Genomic DNA, 14,950 nt, shown 5'->3' with positions numbered 1-14,950 from the left:
TTCTCTTTCTTTCTTTCTCTCTCTCTCTCTCTCTCTCTCTCTCTCTCTCTCTCTCTCTTCAGTGCATCGAGGGGTTGATTCTTTATAGAGAGTTAAGCTGAGCTTGTCAATGTTGGGAGTCTGTTCTGAAGCATGGAAACAACATAAGAAGTAAGGGGAGAGGGTGGGTGCAGGATGCTTGGGGGAATACAAGGGGTGGTGAAAGACAATGACATTCCTTAATACAACACCTTGCTCTTTTTCTCATTTCAAAAATATACTTTATTCATAAAAATGTCTTTATATGTAAGCATGGCCACTGAAGCAGTTCGTTTCTGTACAGTAGCATATAGAGAAACAAACAAACATTGGAGTTTGACTCTATCCAGCAATCAACCCCAAGGCATTTGATCCTTGAACAAAATTGCATTTACGTACATTTGAAGCACCAGGACATTCTGATAACTAAACGGACCCACATTTAACTTCAGAAAGACCTTAGATCATATTCTTGCTCTTAATTTTTTTTTCTGTTATAAATTTATTCACAGCAGTATCCAAAAGGAAAAGGAGTAAACAGTACTGTAAATTTCTTAAGAGTCTACATCATTTCAATTGCTAGTATTTCTTTTAAATACATGTCTTAGCAGCGTAAATCCATTGTACCACAATGAGCTCTATTGCTGTTTAGAATACAGCTCATATGAATTAATTTGTACAATTAAATGTATTCACTGAATACTACAACATTTATGAGAAAAGTCCAGACCTTTCCAGAAAGGTTTAGTTTTTTCTGGTCTTTAGAAAGGGGTCTTCGGAATAGCAGAATATGTGGCCCTGACTCGTGCATCATGTAGAGAACCCATTTTTAATTTTTTTTAATTTCAAAAATATACTTTATTCATAAAATATTTCGATGATCTGTACAATTGGACATGCCATACATATGTAAACATTCCATTTCTTTGCATACTGAAACAGAGTAATCATTCATATTTACAGGTCTGTACGATTACTCTCCACATATTTAGCTGGGGGTTAGCAGGGCCCCCTTACTGCGTCGGCCCCTTATGCTTAGGCAGGCAGGCGTTACACGGTGGTCTTTCCCATTCTTAATTTTTTTTTATTTCAAACATATACTTTATTCATAAAATAATTTGATGGTCTGTACAGTTGGTCATGCCATACATACGTAAACATTTACATACAGAGATCAGAATTTATCATTTGTATATACAGGTCTGTTCGTTTATCAATCATACGTCCATATATTTAGCTGAGGCGTCAGCAGAGCCCGAATGACTGCGTGCCCTCCCAGCCCAATGCAGAGGGTCGATGTTTGGTTTGTTTTACTTGCACGAATATTCTATGCAAGCTTGAAGCCCACTTATCAAGGCGACAGTGACTGACAGGAGGAGTACACCAGAGTTCAGTATCTGAGGCGCCTGTTCAATTAGGAAGATGAAGGGAATCTGTAGCATAAGGCATGGGGTGCTTGGGAGCCCCGAGGCAGTGTGGTGAGGGACAGAATTGACTGTTTAAGATGATTAAAATTACCAATTCATTTTTATGTGACCAACCAGTGGAGTGGGAACTCAAAGTCTGTTGAAGGAGGTTATTTTTGTTCGAATTTTCCATCTCTCCATTCTGAATGTAAAATTGGTGACTGTAGATTTTTAAAACTTAACTCTGTGTGCGATCACAAACAAAATGAACAAATGGTGTCGAAACAAAATCTCAATCTGTCATTCAAAGGTCATGCGGGAAGCTCTGAGCAGATCAGCCAACATCAGATGGGGAAGAGTCTCACATAAAAGTACTGTTCTGCCAATTATTGTACTCATGGCACAATTCTAACATCTCTCTTTTGTTTTGGCTAACCAGTTTATCCTAGTTGATATTGAAATGTGTTCAGTCATGTGAATCGTTTCCAATAACACTAAATCAAAAGAGTTATTTGAAAGTGAACATTAAACTGGTTAGAGCATTTGAAAGTGAACTATGTGACAAAATACAATCAAATCGTGCTGTTCATTTGCTGACAGTAGAACCCCTACAGTGTGGAAACAGGCCTGTAGGCCCAACAAGTCACATCGACCCTTCAAAAAGCATCCCGTCCACAGCTAACACACCTAACCTACACATCCCTGAACACTATGGGCAATTTAGCACGGCTATTTCACCTGACCTGCACATCTTTGGTCTGTGAGGGGAAACCAGAGCACCCAGAGGAAACCCATGCAGACACTGGGAAGGATGTGCAAACTTCACACATACAGTTGGCTGAGGGTGGAATCAAACCCAGGTCCCTGGTGCTGCAAGGCAACAGTGCTAACCACTGAGCCACCCAGTCCTGTCAACATGTTCACCAGTGATTAGAGCTCCATTGCACTTGAGTCCTCCTCATTGTGCTGTTTAGAATTGAATGCTGATACGGGAGTGTTTTGACCCAGGTGCAATCAGATTTAAAAAAGCAGAGAAATTACTGCAAAAGCTCAGCAAATCTGGTGATATCTGTGGAAAGAGAAACAGTTAACACCTTGAGTCCAATGAGACTCTCTGGAACTGAAAAGGGCTGGGAAAGTAGTGGGTTTTATGACACTGAGAAAGGATGGAGGACCAAGTGCAACAGTTAGTAAAGGTGCCCCAGAATAGAAGGGAAAGGATAGTGTTAATGGTAGTAGGGAAAAGGTTAATTCAGTTAGCTGGATGGCTGGTTTGCTATGCAGAGTGACACGGGTTTACTTTCTGAGCAGCTGAGGTTACCGTCCAGGACCCCCTTCTCAATCTCGCCCCTTATTTGAGACATGGTGATCTTCAGGTTACACCATCATCAGTTGGCCCTTTCGAATGAGAGCATGGTCCACTGGGCATATGGTGCCTTTACTAGGGAAGAGCTGTAGATGACAAGATGATGTGAATGGTAAGGTGTTAGTAGCAGAAAATAGGTCATCTGCACTGAGAGCAAACCTTGTGTTTTGTTTTATGGTGAGGGAAATCTTGAAATGTTAACTTTACTATGAGAGAAGCCAAATTTCTCCAATACTTTTGCTTTTCATTTCCGATCTCCAGCCTCTGCAGTATATTTGCTTTTATTGCAACAGATCAGGTAGGAGAAAGTGAGGACTGCAGATGCTGGAGATCAGAGTCGAGAGTGTGGTGCTGGAAAAGTACAGCTAGGTCAGGCAGCATCTGAGGAGCAGGAGAATTTTCTGGCACTACACACTCAATTGCAACGGATCAGATGTCTGATTCTATTCATGCTCCCCATGACCAGGTAGTGTAATTTTTAACTTTTAAACTGCTGTTCAGGCAAATCTAAATTTATGATCCATTGCTCCATGTTTGAAAAGTCACAGGGTGAGTACAGATACATCGATGCAGAAGTCCACTTGAGCAAACATTCTGAGCTATTAATTTCAGTGGATGGAGAACTGCATGCAAATTATCACCCAATCTGGTTTCATCCCAGGCGTGATCATATTTACAATCGCACCGATCTGACTAGGTGTTTGGCGTTGGTGATTGGTTAAACGATGCGATTGGTACCATATATGATGTGCCCACCACAATGCAGAGGACACAGCTTCTCGCTTAAATGTTTGGATTCAAGCAGTAAACTGAACTGGAAGGTGGACAAGTGCTGAATATCCCATTTATCATATCTAAAGTGTAATGTCACTGGCTGCAAATCACAGGCCGAGAAATAATGTATTTAAACCAAAGTCTATTCCTCGATGCAACCAAGGAAAGAGACAATTTACATTTATACAGTTCCTTTGAACGGAGTAAAATGTCTCAATGTCTTTCAGAAGATTCCAACCAGAAAACATTAACCTGGAGTCAAAGAAGGAGGGATTACAGCCAAAAAAAAAGTCTGATCAAAATCAAAACTGCAGGTTTTAGATAGGATCTAAAAGGACAAGAAAGACATGGAGAAACAGAAAGACTGAAGGAAGTATAAATTGAGTTTAGGATGCAAAAGGATTAGACACGAATGGTGGCAGAAGTATGTATAAGAAGAGTGATTTGAAGGAACGTTCTCATAAGACAGCAGCAGGCAACAGAGATAGGGAGGAGTGAGGTCAGGAAGGAATTTGAATGCTGAGATGGAAGATTGAGGTATGGATCCTGTTCATTCTCCCAATGGTACTTGAATAATTATAGTGACACAATAGGTTCTGTGCTGGTATATTGGACTGCTGTTGAAAGTGTTAAACTTCACACCTTGTTGATGTGCTGTTCACGATAGGTAACAACTATGTTTCTAATGTTGCTGTTCTTGCCACCTGCAGCTACCACTTCACCGACGCCTTGGTCAGGCCACGCAAGGCCATGCAACGAGAGCGATCGGCACTACTGTGTGAATGGAGGACAGTGTTTCGTTATCAATGGTATTAATAAACTCTCCTGTCAGTAAGTGAATCCAGCCCTTCTTCCACTCTAATCTTTCTACATGTCTGTTCTAGTGGCACTGTACTGAGAGTACAGATTTGTTTTTAATTGCTAGTGATACTAGACAGCTGTCAATGATCCCAGTAGAGCTGCAGTTTTGGAAAGTTACCCAGCTCTTACACCGTAACCGCTTGAGTTCAAGAATCTTTGGCAGGCCAAAGTTTCAAATAATTCATCTATCAATCTGGCAGTGAAGTGACATAATAGTAATGAGTTGTCCACTCACAGCAATCAGTTTCCCATCTAATTAGTCTACTGTACACCTAAACACGAGATGAGAGAAAACTCTGATGGTGGGAAGCATTAATTTCGTACGTCACTATTCCTTACAGAACCTGACAATTGCCACCCATATTTAGTGGAGCCCAGTCATTTTACAAAACTGGAATGTCCTCATAGCTTCCAGTTTAACATATGGACTCTGCATTTGAAGAATTCTTAGAAGATGGTGTTCAAAGCCAACATCCTTTCTTTAAGAGAAAATACAGAATTACTTCAGCATCCAACCTCCATTGAAACATTCAGCATCAACATAGCAAAACCCACTTTGACTTTCAGCACCAAGTTGTTCCACTAAAACCAGTTAATTACATCCATGTGTTAACTAGAAATTGTTCAAAACCAGAATGGTTTAAGCTGAAAGCAAATTCCTACAGTTCTAAACCGATAGCGATGATAGGAATTGCTGTCTCTCAGGATTAAAACGAGTGCTCAACCCCGATTGTCAAATCCAACCTCAAACTGCTTCTTTTGTTACCTATGATCTAATGAGCTGATTTGTTGTCAAAAAGCTGCATGGATTAGGCACGTGATCAGACCTTTGAACTCTTTTGAATGTCCTGTTACTTAAATTCGACTTGAGAAACACTTCTGAAATATAATGTGCTTCCCCTGAAGCACCGTGTTAATCCTGTTTTACTAAAATACTAACCTCTAGAATAACAAGATGGTTTTTCTAATTTTAAGGGGGCCTTTGAGCTTTGCTTTACTGAGTGCCTCCTTGTCCTATACAGACCGCTCACCATCCTATGTTTAGTGGACAGTCTGCAGTAAATAGCATCAATGTGAAAGGCTCCCTTTGTCCACATTCACTTATGCGAATATATATGTGTGTAACTACTTGCGCACACACGCACTAATGTATACAATTGCACCCAATTGTATACACATATCTGGACTTAAACATACATATTTCTCTTTCTTTCTCTCTTTCTCTCTTTCTCTCTTTCTCTCTCTCTCGCACACACACGAGTACATATAAACACATACTCACTTTACAAGGAAGAGACTAAGGACACCATAAAGATAAAAGATCAGTTTTAAAAAAGATGTTTCAATAGATTCTTTGTGGCTAGAAGGTTTCTGAAAGCCTCCTGCCCACATTACGCTCTATTTCAGAGATTTCCCATAAATGCTTCCCATTAAATTCTCATCACCAGTGATGCCTCAACATTAATTGAAGTCAATGTGTTATATCATGAAATAAATTGGGAATTCCAACGGACTGTGGGAAAATAAAATGATGTTGTTTAAAAGTAAATGCTACAAATCGTGTGGAACTGAACAGTGGATGGGAGGGAATATGTTGGATAGATTGGTTACAAGTTCAATGGGGCCATCACATTCATTATTCCTGTGGCATATTTAAAATGCAGTGTAAATGGATTTTAAAAATAGTAGAAATTGGGCCAAAAGGTAGCTTTTAAAGGTGAATCATTTTATAATTTTCTCAGACAATGCATGTCCATCTCCACTACTTAACACAAACTGCAGACGGCAGTTAAACACCATGACTGATACACAATGAGACACAGACGTACTGATTGGCTAAAGCTCTGATGAAGTAGTATGCACAGCCATCTCCACCAATCAGCTTGGGCTTTACCAAATTATAATTAATGTGTTATATTCATAAAGTGTAGCAACTGGCCTTATTGGACTAATAATGGGCAAAAATGTAATAACATTGGCACCCAATCATCCCTTCCCCATGTTGATTTAAGGAAGTGAGTTGTGACCACAAAGGCAATAGAAGGTGTTTAAATATTCAACCAAAATACAGTGCCCTTATATAAGATATTCAACCCAAGTATGATGTTTCATTAATTATCAGTTAGAGAGCATTTTGATGGTGACAGTAAGCATTAATTAAGCCTGACATCTCTACTATGCATGAGCATTGGATCAGCTCACAATCATTGACTTGAAGGGAAAAAGCAGATGCTGGACATTCAGCCAGAACTTTTGGGATCGTGTCAGGAGATAACATTCCAGTGAATTGGACTTGCCTTCTACACGAACCAGGAAGTAGTGATCCTATCTTAGGATTCAGAAGGGGAAACAGAAAAATGTTCAGTTTGGTTCAGTAGATTAAAAAAAATGCACAATTACATAATCTTATCATTGGTGTAGTGGAATAGGGTGTTTCTGTCACACTGACACATGTTGTAATGCAGTTGGATCCTGATAAATATTCAACAGTTATCAAGAAATGTTATGCTTGGATTGTGATTCTGCTTGGAGCAGAAGTTCATTTTTCTAGCCTTTTACCAGAATGGGTTTTGGTATCAGGAGGAGCTTTATTGCAAAAGACAAAGGCATTGGAAATGATCTCCATGATCCAATCGAGTCCTTCCAAAAAGGATGTTCAATAATTGAGTGTGAAAAATAAAACATGGAAAAATTGAGCAGGGCATCAAGCCTACTCCTTCTGCTAATCATTTGAACAACATCATTCTGTTACTGTTGGTGTGTTAATCTGGTAAATATTCATCCAGAAAAGTAGAAAGCAGAAGCTAAACTGTCTTCCACATCCGAGCGTGTGTTGGTGGAAAAGCACAGCAGGTCAAGCAGCATCCGAGGAGCAGGAGAATCAACGTTTGGGCCGGACCCCTTCATCCTCATTCCTGATGAAGGGCTCCGGCCTAAAACATTGATTCTCCTGCTGCTTGGATGCTGCCTGACCTCCTGTGCTTTTCCAGCAACACCCCCTCGACTCTGATCTCCAGCATCTGCAGACCTCACTTTCTCCCTGTCTTCCACATCCGTTTTTTTAAAGTCCAGGATTAAGTCAAATTGCTATACTCTCTGACAGATCAACAACCTCCTCTATTCTACGTGAAAACGATCCTTTATTTATAAATATAACCATTCAACAAATTAACCAATGATGAGAGGCTGTGTAACAATGGGGAGAAACCAAATTCCAACAAAAGTGGGAACACAAGGGACAATATCAAGTAGGTGTCGGAGAAAATAATGCATTCCAGCCCCTGCAGGAAATCTTTCTCTTATGAACCTGTGCAGACATGTAGTGACCCACCCTCTTGAATAGGTGGAAATTAAATCCAGGCGTTCTGGCTCATAGGTACGGATGCTACCACAGCACCACAAGAGTCTTAGGAAACTTTTTTTTTTCAAAGCCCACCTCGAATTCACCAACTGAAGGAATTGATTCTTTGTTTTATTTTATATTTTCTAACCAACACATTCAAAGATGTTATCTTGCACCTCTGGACTCAAACCCAGACCTCCAGGCTTGTAGATAGGGACACGCTCACTGCACCACAAGGTATCTTTATGACAACATTCCCCTTTCGACCATTAGCAACCAGGACCTCAGCTGGTCTTGTACTTGAGCTGAAATTTTGCATCCTGTGAACCATTTAAGCAGCTTAATTAATGTCAGAGATAGAGAAAATGAACATTAAAATTCTCATCATTGTTTAAATTCCATACTTCAATGTTTTCTTGAATACATATGGAGGAAGGTATTTAGGGTGACAGGTCATTGATGCCAAGATTTCCTATCTCAAAGTGTCTAATTCCTACTAAACAATATGCTACTGTTTTAGTGAGCATTTTGCAATGGTAAAACTGGTAGCTGATGTCTTTTTGACTGAATGTATTGCATGTCCAAACTGATAAATGGGCTGTTTTGTTTGTGAAGACAGAGTTGGAGCTATAACCTCCATATGTTTGTAAGTAATGTGTGAAAAAGCATAGACATTATGGTTTCACAAAATTTGCTCCACCCTTCTTGTGAAACAATTCTAAAATTGAATTTAAGTTTGGAGCAATGGCTGTTATATTACCAAAGGAAATTTAAAACCAAGAAACCAGGTAATCATCCACTGTCAATGTGTCCTTTAAAGTTTAAAAGCTTTCTTGAAAAGGTTTGGATATTAAATGGTTCCTGTGGACTTGTTATTATCCTGAAATTGAATACTACAGACATGGATGTATGGGGAACCCAAGTGGTATTTATCTTGCACTGTTGCTTGTAAACTCACAAGTAATTCTGCAAACATCATCTTCAAAAGAGAGGCAGCCATGCTACAGATTTAATAGTTGGCCATTGATTTCAGGAAGCTAAGCTGCTTCCAAATCTACTGAGCAGCTCTCCTCAATGTGGTTTCATCCATGATTTCCGACGCATTTAATTGCCTTTTAAGCATCATGCCTGGACCATTTGAGTTCATTTGTTCTGTTTATGTCCCATTTTTACCCCTCAGGTGTGACCCTGGATTCACCGGAGAAAGATGTACAGAGACTGTACCCATGAGGGTCTTTATACCTGAACGTATGTGAAGATATAATCATGTCTGTGTTTTATTCTTCTCTCTCCCCTGCAGCTCAAAAGAAAAAGCCCTTGGTGTTGTCACTGCTCGGAAAGAAAGATGCTTCTAAAACGTTTATTTTTTATTTTCATTTGGGCAACTTCTGATAATATAACCCGGCCCTCATTAATCTCGTACTGTTTGCTGTTCTTGTTGCTCTTTTATTAGATTTTCACTTTGAAAACAGTACGGGACAGGTTCATTTCCTCATCAATGTAGGTTGTGTTTACAGCTATTAAATTCCTCTCCACTTTCTTCATTCCCCACTATTATTGTTTAATGGCCCCAAAATGGTCAAACAGAAATTATTAGGGATTGTTCCAAAGGAAGAGGAATGTGGACTGTTTCCTCATGCGTGATTACTTTGAGATGACTTGGCCAACATCGCTAACAAATTGAGAGAAAGTTGGCATTTTCAAAAAGGGCAATTCTACAGTCATGGATTAAATCTTGCCTCCTTTAAATCTGTAAATATGGACTTTGACATTGAAGTTTAATTTGGTTCAAATATACAATTGCAGACAAACTTGAAAGAGTTGGATTTTCATGGCTGGTAAATGCACCTGCTAAGTTTAAAAAAAAATTATTTGCTGACGCAAGTCAGCAAATTTGCAGAGATGATGATTTACAGATAAAATGAATTAAACGGTGACCACACCAAGGTGATGAGGCCCGGTGCTGAAGGTGACTCTATCCTGACAGTTACTTATCTTCTTTCTCCTCTCTTTCTCTCTCATTTTATTTGTCTTGTCAGGTGTCCAAATGAATTTACTGGTGATCGCTGCCAAAACTACGTAATGGCCAGTTTCTACAGTACGTCCACTTCTTCTGTCTCCCCCTGAATCGAAGCATGTTTGTCACACTGTTGATTCCTGCTATTGCTGTTGCTTCCAGTGTTGATATATATCGCTGCTATGGCTGTTTTAACCTCAACCCCAAGTTTCTATCTTCACTCAGGCAGTAACCCTTCCCGAGAAGGGAATCAGAGGCAGACAAAATGCTGCAGTTCATTGAAAGCAGTGAGCTGCTGGAGTATATTTGGTGTTGCATTTGTTGGCCAGATTTAGTGGTGAAAGGAAAGTGAGAAGGATAAAGAAGGAATGGGGGGAGAAAGATGGTGGTGTGGATAATGATGTTCACTAGAACGGGTCAAGAAAAAAGAGTAGACTGACACCAGTGAAGATTCCACCGTTTCGGTAATAAAGGTTGCAGATTGAGAAATTATACGGGGGAATAAAAAAGGAAGAAAGATAATTCTGTTCTGTAATTAGAACTATAGATTCAGAAGGATTGCAGTAAGATGACAAGGAGAAGGATGACCGTGTTTAACTATAAGCACTGCAGATTTGCGGGTGTTCCCAGAGGTGATGGCTGGCAGAGATGTGATGTTCAAAAGGATTAGAGATTTGTGGAAGATGACTGGGAGATGGCTTCCCTGATATGAACAGCAATCCCGGGATAATTAAAGACAGAAATTAAGATAATTTGGACAAAAAATAAAACTCTTAAAATATCATTTGAAAACTTACTTGATTTTGTGAAATTACCTAGTAGAATTAAGGAGTGAATTTGTTTTAATGTGTTCCTCGAGTGACTCCTGGGAGTGGCACGTGGGCACGAATTGTTTTGTGGGCACGTAAAGATGGGTACGTGAAGTTGAATCGTGCTGCACTTGAGCGCAGTTTGTCTTTCTATTCAAATCACCATTTTACGCCAAAAAACCCTGAACTCTCCAAAATTTAAAAGTAATACCCCAATTTGTTTGGCCGATCAGATCATGTACTCGGATCCCAGTCCGTATCAGATGTGCTAACCTCAGTCAGCATTGTATAAGAGTGACCCGATTAGCCCCCAATATTCCTTAATCAGTTAGACCAACTTGATAGGGATCCTATTCCTGCTTGTTGGTCAGTATTTATTACTCAGACAGTCAGTCTTTGTGACTGGGAATAGCTTCCTTCCACGTTTCAATAGCCTGCCGCATATTCAATTTTAATTGTTGCTTGGGTGGGACCCTCAAGATGCTCCTAGTGAGCGTGGAGCCCAGACCTAAGCAAGGAGTTCATGCTTTTGGGCGACGAGAAAACACTGGGCAGAGAGAATCTGAAGAAATCAAATTGATTGTTGGAAGCAAAGGATAATTTTATGTACCACTGCAGGCAGACACAGTGCTCTTTACAACTTGAAAGATATCATGCTTTCAAAAATGAGTAACCCCATGACTTCTTCACAAATAGAAAATCCATTTGAGCACTCTGGTGTTTGTTTTGTAGAACTCAATGTCTGGTGTTATGAGAAGGAAGAGAGTGGCGGGGAGAGTGAAGGTTTACTGTGTGGTCATTAAATTGTAACAAAAAGTGAGGAGCACTTGCATTAAAGGCCCACAGGGAGTATAAAGCCACAGTCAAGACACAGACAAAAATGGATACAAGTTTTACAGCTATTAGATAGTGACGGCAAGATAAATGACGATGCTTTGCTCCGTACCATCCACACAGCAGCTTAGCTAAGGATCTGTGACTCGACGTGAAGCAAGCACAATGGTGACTGATGAAAGAGGGAAAGTCTGTTTTCTGTGGTATTATAAATCACCTTGGACATCCTGCTTAGTGCTAGCTTGATCAATAAAAGCCAAGGATGCACTCAGGAAGAATGAAGAATAAACCAAGGTGGAAACTGTAGGCATCAAAGATAGATGCATATTGGCATCAGTTTGAGGCAACAGAGTATCATGCTGTGCAGGCCAGTCCCACATGACATAGATACAAAAGGAAGACCAAAGAGGAAAATCGCAAGAATAAGTGAGGAGCCTCTTCTTTCAAATTATTGTTTGAACTGTGAATCATTACAAGTTGAACAGATATGAGTTAAAGCAAGGAGACAACTGAGTCAGAGAACCAACAAGAAAGTGGCCAACTCTGAGCACAAAAGTTAATGTTCAAGAAGCATACTGTTCCCCTGTGTTGAAGTGCTACACTATTCCTGATAACATTCTGACATATGGCTACTTGTGAGTGACTATGCAAGTTCCAAATTTGCACAAAAAACCCAAAATGTTTTACTAATATCCTTTAGGAAAGAAGCCTGCCTCCCTTACCCAATCAGGTTGTCATGAGCACTGTGTCACAGTAAATGGTTCATAGAACAGAGTCCCTACAGTGTAGAAATAGGCCCTCCGGCCCAACAAATCCACATCGACACTCCGAAGAGTAACCCATCCAGACTCATTCCCCTGAACACTACGGGGCAATGTAGCATGGCCAATTCACCTAACCTGCATCTGTTTGGACTGTGGGAGGAAACCCACGCAGCCACTAGGGATGTGCAAACTTCACACAGACAGTCACCTGAGGCTGGAATCGAACCCAGGTCCCCGGCCCTGTGAGGTAGCAGTGCTAACCACTGAGCCACCGTGCCATCCCATTCTTAGACTTCCTGGGACTTCATTCTTCAACTTCCTGTGGAAACAAAGGATAGATAGTAATTGTTACCTTTTCAATAATTCCTCCATCCAAGGACCAGTCAGTAAGAGAGTAGAAACGAAAGTGATGAGAAAAGTCACATTTCTTGTGAAGATGTATGGGTTGGCAGGATGGTGGACAGACTCACTTCCTCTGACACAAGAATCAGTCAGTGATCAGTTAGTGAAGAAAATACCCTCACCACACCAATTAATACGCTACTGCCTCCTCTAAGTTGTAACAGTAGTGCCAATGGACTGGTAATCCAGAGTTCAGGTTAATGTTCTGAGGGTATGGGTTCAAGCCTCATCATGTTTGCTGGTGAATTTTCAATTTAATTTAATTTGAAAAGTTCTGGCATTAAAAACCAGCCTTATGCTGACAATATGTCAATTGTCATGAAAAACCCACCTGGTTCACAAATGTCCTTTAGGGAAGGAGACTGCCATCCTTACCTGGGCTGGCCTACATGTGACTCCAGACCACAGCAATGTGGTTGAATCTTAACTGCCATCTGAAAAATCAGCCAATCAGTTCAAGGATTATTAGTGATGAGTAACGAATGCTGACTTGCCAGCAAAGCCACATGCAAGAATTTTAAAAATGCAAGGTTTGTGAAGGTTTGTAGCTCAGGTTGAGGTTTAGGGTGTAGGTTTGCTCGCTGAGCTGTAGGTTTGATATCCAGACGTTTCATTACCTGGCTAGGTAACATCATCAGTGGCGACCTCCAAGTGAAGCAAAGCTGTTGTCTCCTGCTTTCTATTTATATCTTTCTCCTGGATGGGGTTCCTGGGGTTTGTGGTGATGTCATTTCTTGTTCGTTTTCTGAGGGGTTGATAGATGGCATCTAGATCCACACACGGATGAAAAAAAACACCATTTTGACTGGGACAACACATCCATCCTGGCACAAACCCCAGGAACCCCATCCAGGAGAAAGATATAAATAGAAAGCAGGAGACAACAGCTTCGCTTCACTTGGAGGTCGCCACTGATGATGTTACCTAGCGAGGTAATGAAACATCTGGATACCAAACCTACAGCTCAGCGAGCAAACCTATACCCTAAATTTTAAAAATCCTGACTCAATGAAGCATTAATATCACTCACATCATAAAGTCCTGGAATGAAATTCAACTGAGGCAGCAGTGCAAAATATGTAGAAAGAAGAGCCAGCCAGGGGTCTCGAACAGGCAGTCCACCATCTAGGACCCAAATCAAAATTAAAAGTTAGCCATTCAGTAACTTTCTAAGCAGACCAGGGAGAAGGCACAGAACAATTCTCAACAGGCCGTTCATTTTTTTATTCTGTAAGAGAGAATCTGTAGAACAGCCACCCCCATTGTCAGATATTTCTCACTCATGCGTGCAGAGAAGCAGACCTTGGAGATTGTAACTTATGGATCACAGAGTGAAGGTGCGTGAGTTACATTGCACAGTGCTCACAAGTAGTCACACAACTCTGCACTCAAAGGGCCATGCAACTGGATCTCCTTCATGGACAAGTCTGACCCTGTTAGGAATCCACATCCAAGAGGCAAGATAAATCTTTGCAGCTCTGTTCTAACAGTAGCAGCCTTAGCATCATAATTGGGACCTTCAGTGAGTGAGAAAAACAAACAAGGCAGAAGAATAGGCACTGCTTTGACAGTTTAAAGAAAACAGGCTCCCTCGCGCTACAGTTTATTGTGGCGATATTCTGGTGTTTACATTAGCAGAATAGATAGCACGATTGTGAAATAATGGACAAAAGAATTCCTTATCAGGATTTGCAAACGGCTCGCACTGATGCAGACCGAGGATCTTTGTCTGAGAGAGAAATGGAGAGAAATGTCACTTATTTGAAGGGATTCACTCGACAACGTCTGACTAAATAAATTGTACTCCTAATGTAGAGCCACTTTTCATTTAAATGTATCCCAATTGAGGAATAAGAGAACCAACAAAGTGATGCTTCAAGGTTTGGAAGGTATCTGTTTCAGCAGACTTTATGTGTGTGTGTAAGAGACAGATAGGCTGTGGTACAAATGGTATGTCGAGCAGTCACCAGAGGGAACAGGTCAGTGATTGAAGCACTTGGGAGGAGAGAAGGAGAGAGTGAGACAACCAGAGTAAAGGGAATGAATGAGGGGTACTGAAGAGAGGAAAGAGAAAGGCAGAGCGTAAAAGATGGTGCAGGAAGCAAAGGTGTTGGCGCAGGTGAACTAGGAGGGAGAGAAACTACAGGACTTTGAATAGAGCAGTGAGAGAGTGAGAATGCACAATGCTCAAGATGGAACTTCAAGTAGAGTCATAGAGATGTACAGCACAGAAACAGACCCTTCGGTCCAACCCGTCCATGCCGACCAGATATCCCAACCCAATCTAGTCCCACCTGCCAGCACCCGGCCCATATCCCTCCAAACCCTTCCTTTTCATATACTCATCCAAATGCCT

The 14,950-nt window shown here is 40.8% G+C and overlaps 1 protein-coding gene across 5 annotated transcripts in view; it reads left to right on the top strand.

Annotated features, from left to right (window-relative positions):
* Nucleotides 1–14,950, top strand: part of nrg1 (neuregulin 1) — a 218,729-nt gene that overhangs the window by 168,922 nt on the left and 34,857 nt on the right. For 3 of the 5 annotated variants that reach the window (XM_043674320.1, XM_043674318.1, XM_043674316.1), the window contains 2 exons: nt 4,275–4,395; nt 8,949–9,016. In XM_043674320.1, coding sequence (XP_043530255.1) covers nt 4,275–4,395; nt 8,949–9,016 — 189 coding nt within the window. Of the gene's footprint in view, nt 1–4,274; nt 4,396–8,948; nt 9,017–9,807; nt 9,867–14,950 lie in introns of all 5 variants that reach the window. The other 2 variants (XM_043674319.1, XM_043674317.1) reach the window with 1 other exon arrangement.

This window comes from Chiloscyllium plagiosum, chromosome 32 (genome assembly GCF_004010195.1).
Source record: "Chiloscyllium plagiosum isolate BGI_BamShark_2017 chromosome 32, ASM401019v2, whole genome shotgun sequence".
NCBI classification, from domain to species: domain Eukaryota; kingdom Metazoa; phylum Chordata; class Chondrichthyes; order Orectolobiformes; family Hemiscylliidae; genus Chiloscyllium; species Chiloscyllium plagiosum.
This window is presented reverse-complemented; position numbering and strand designations above follow the sequence as displayed.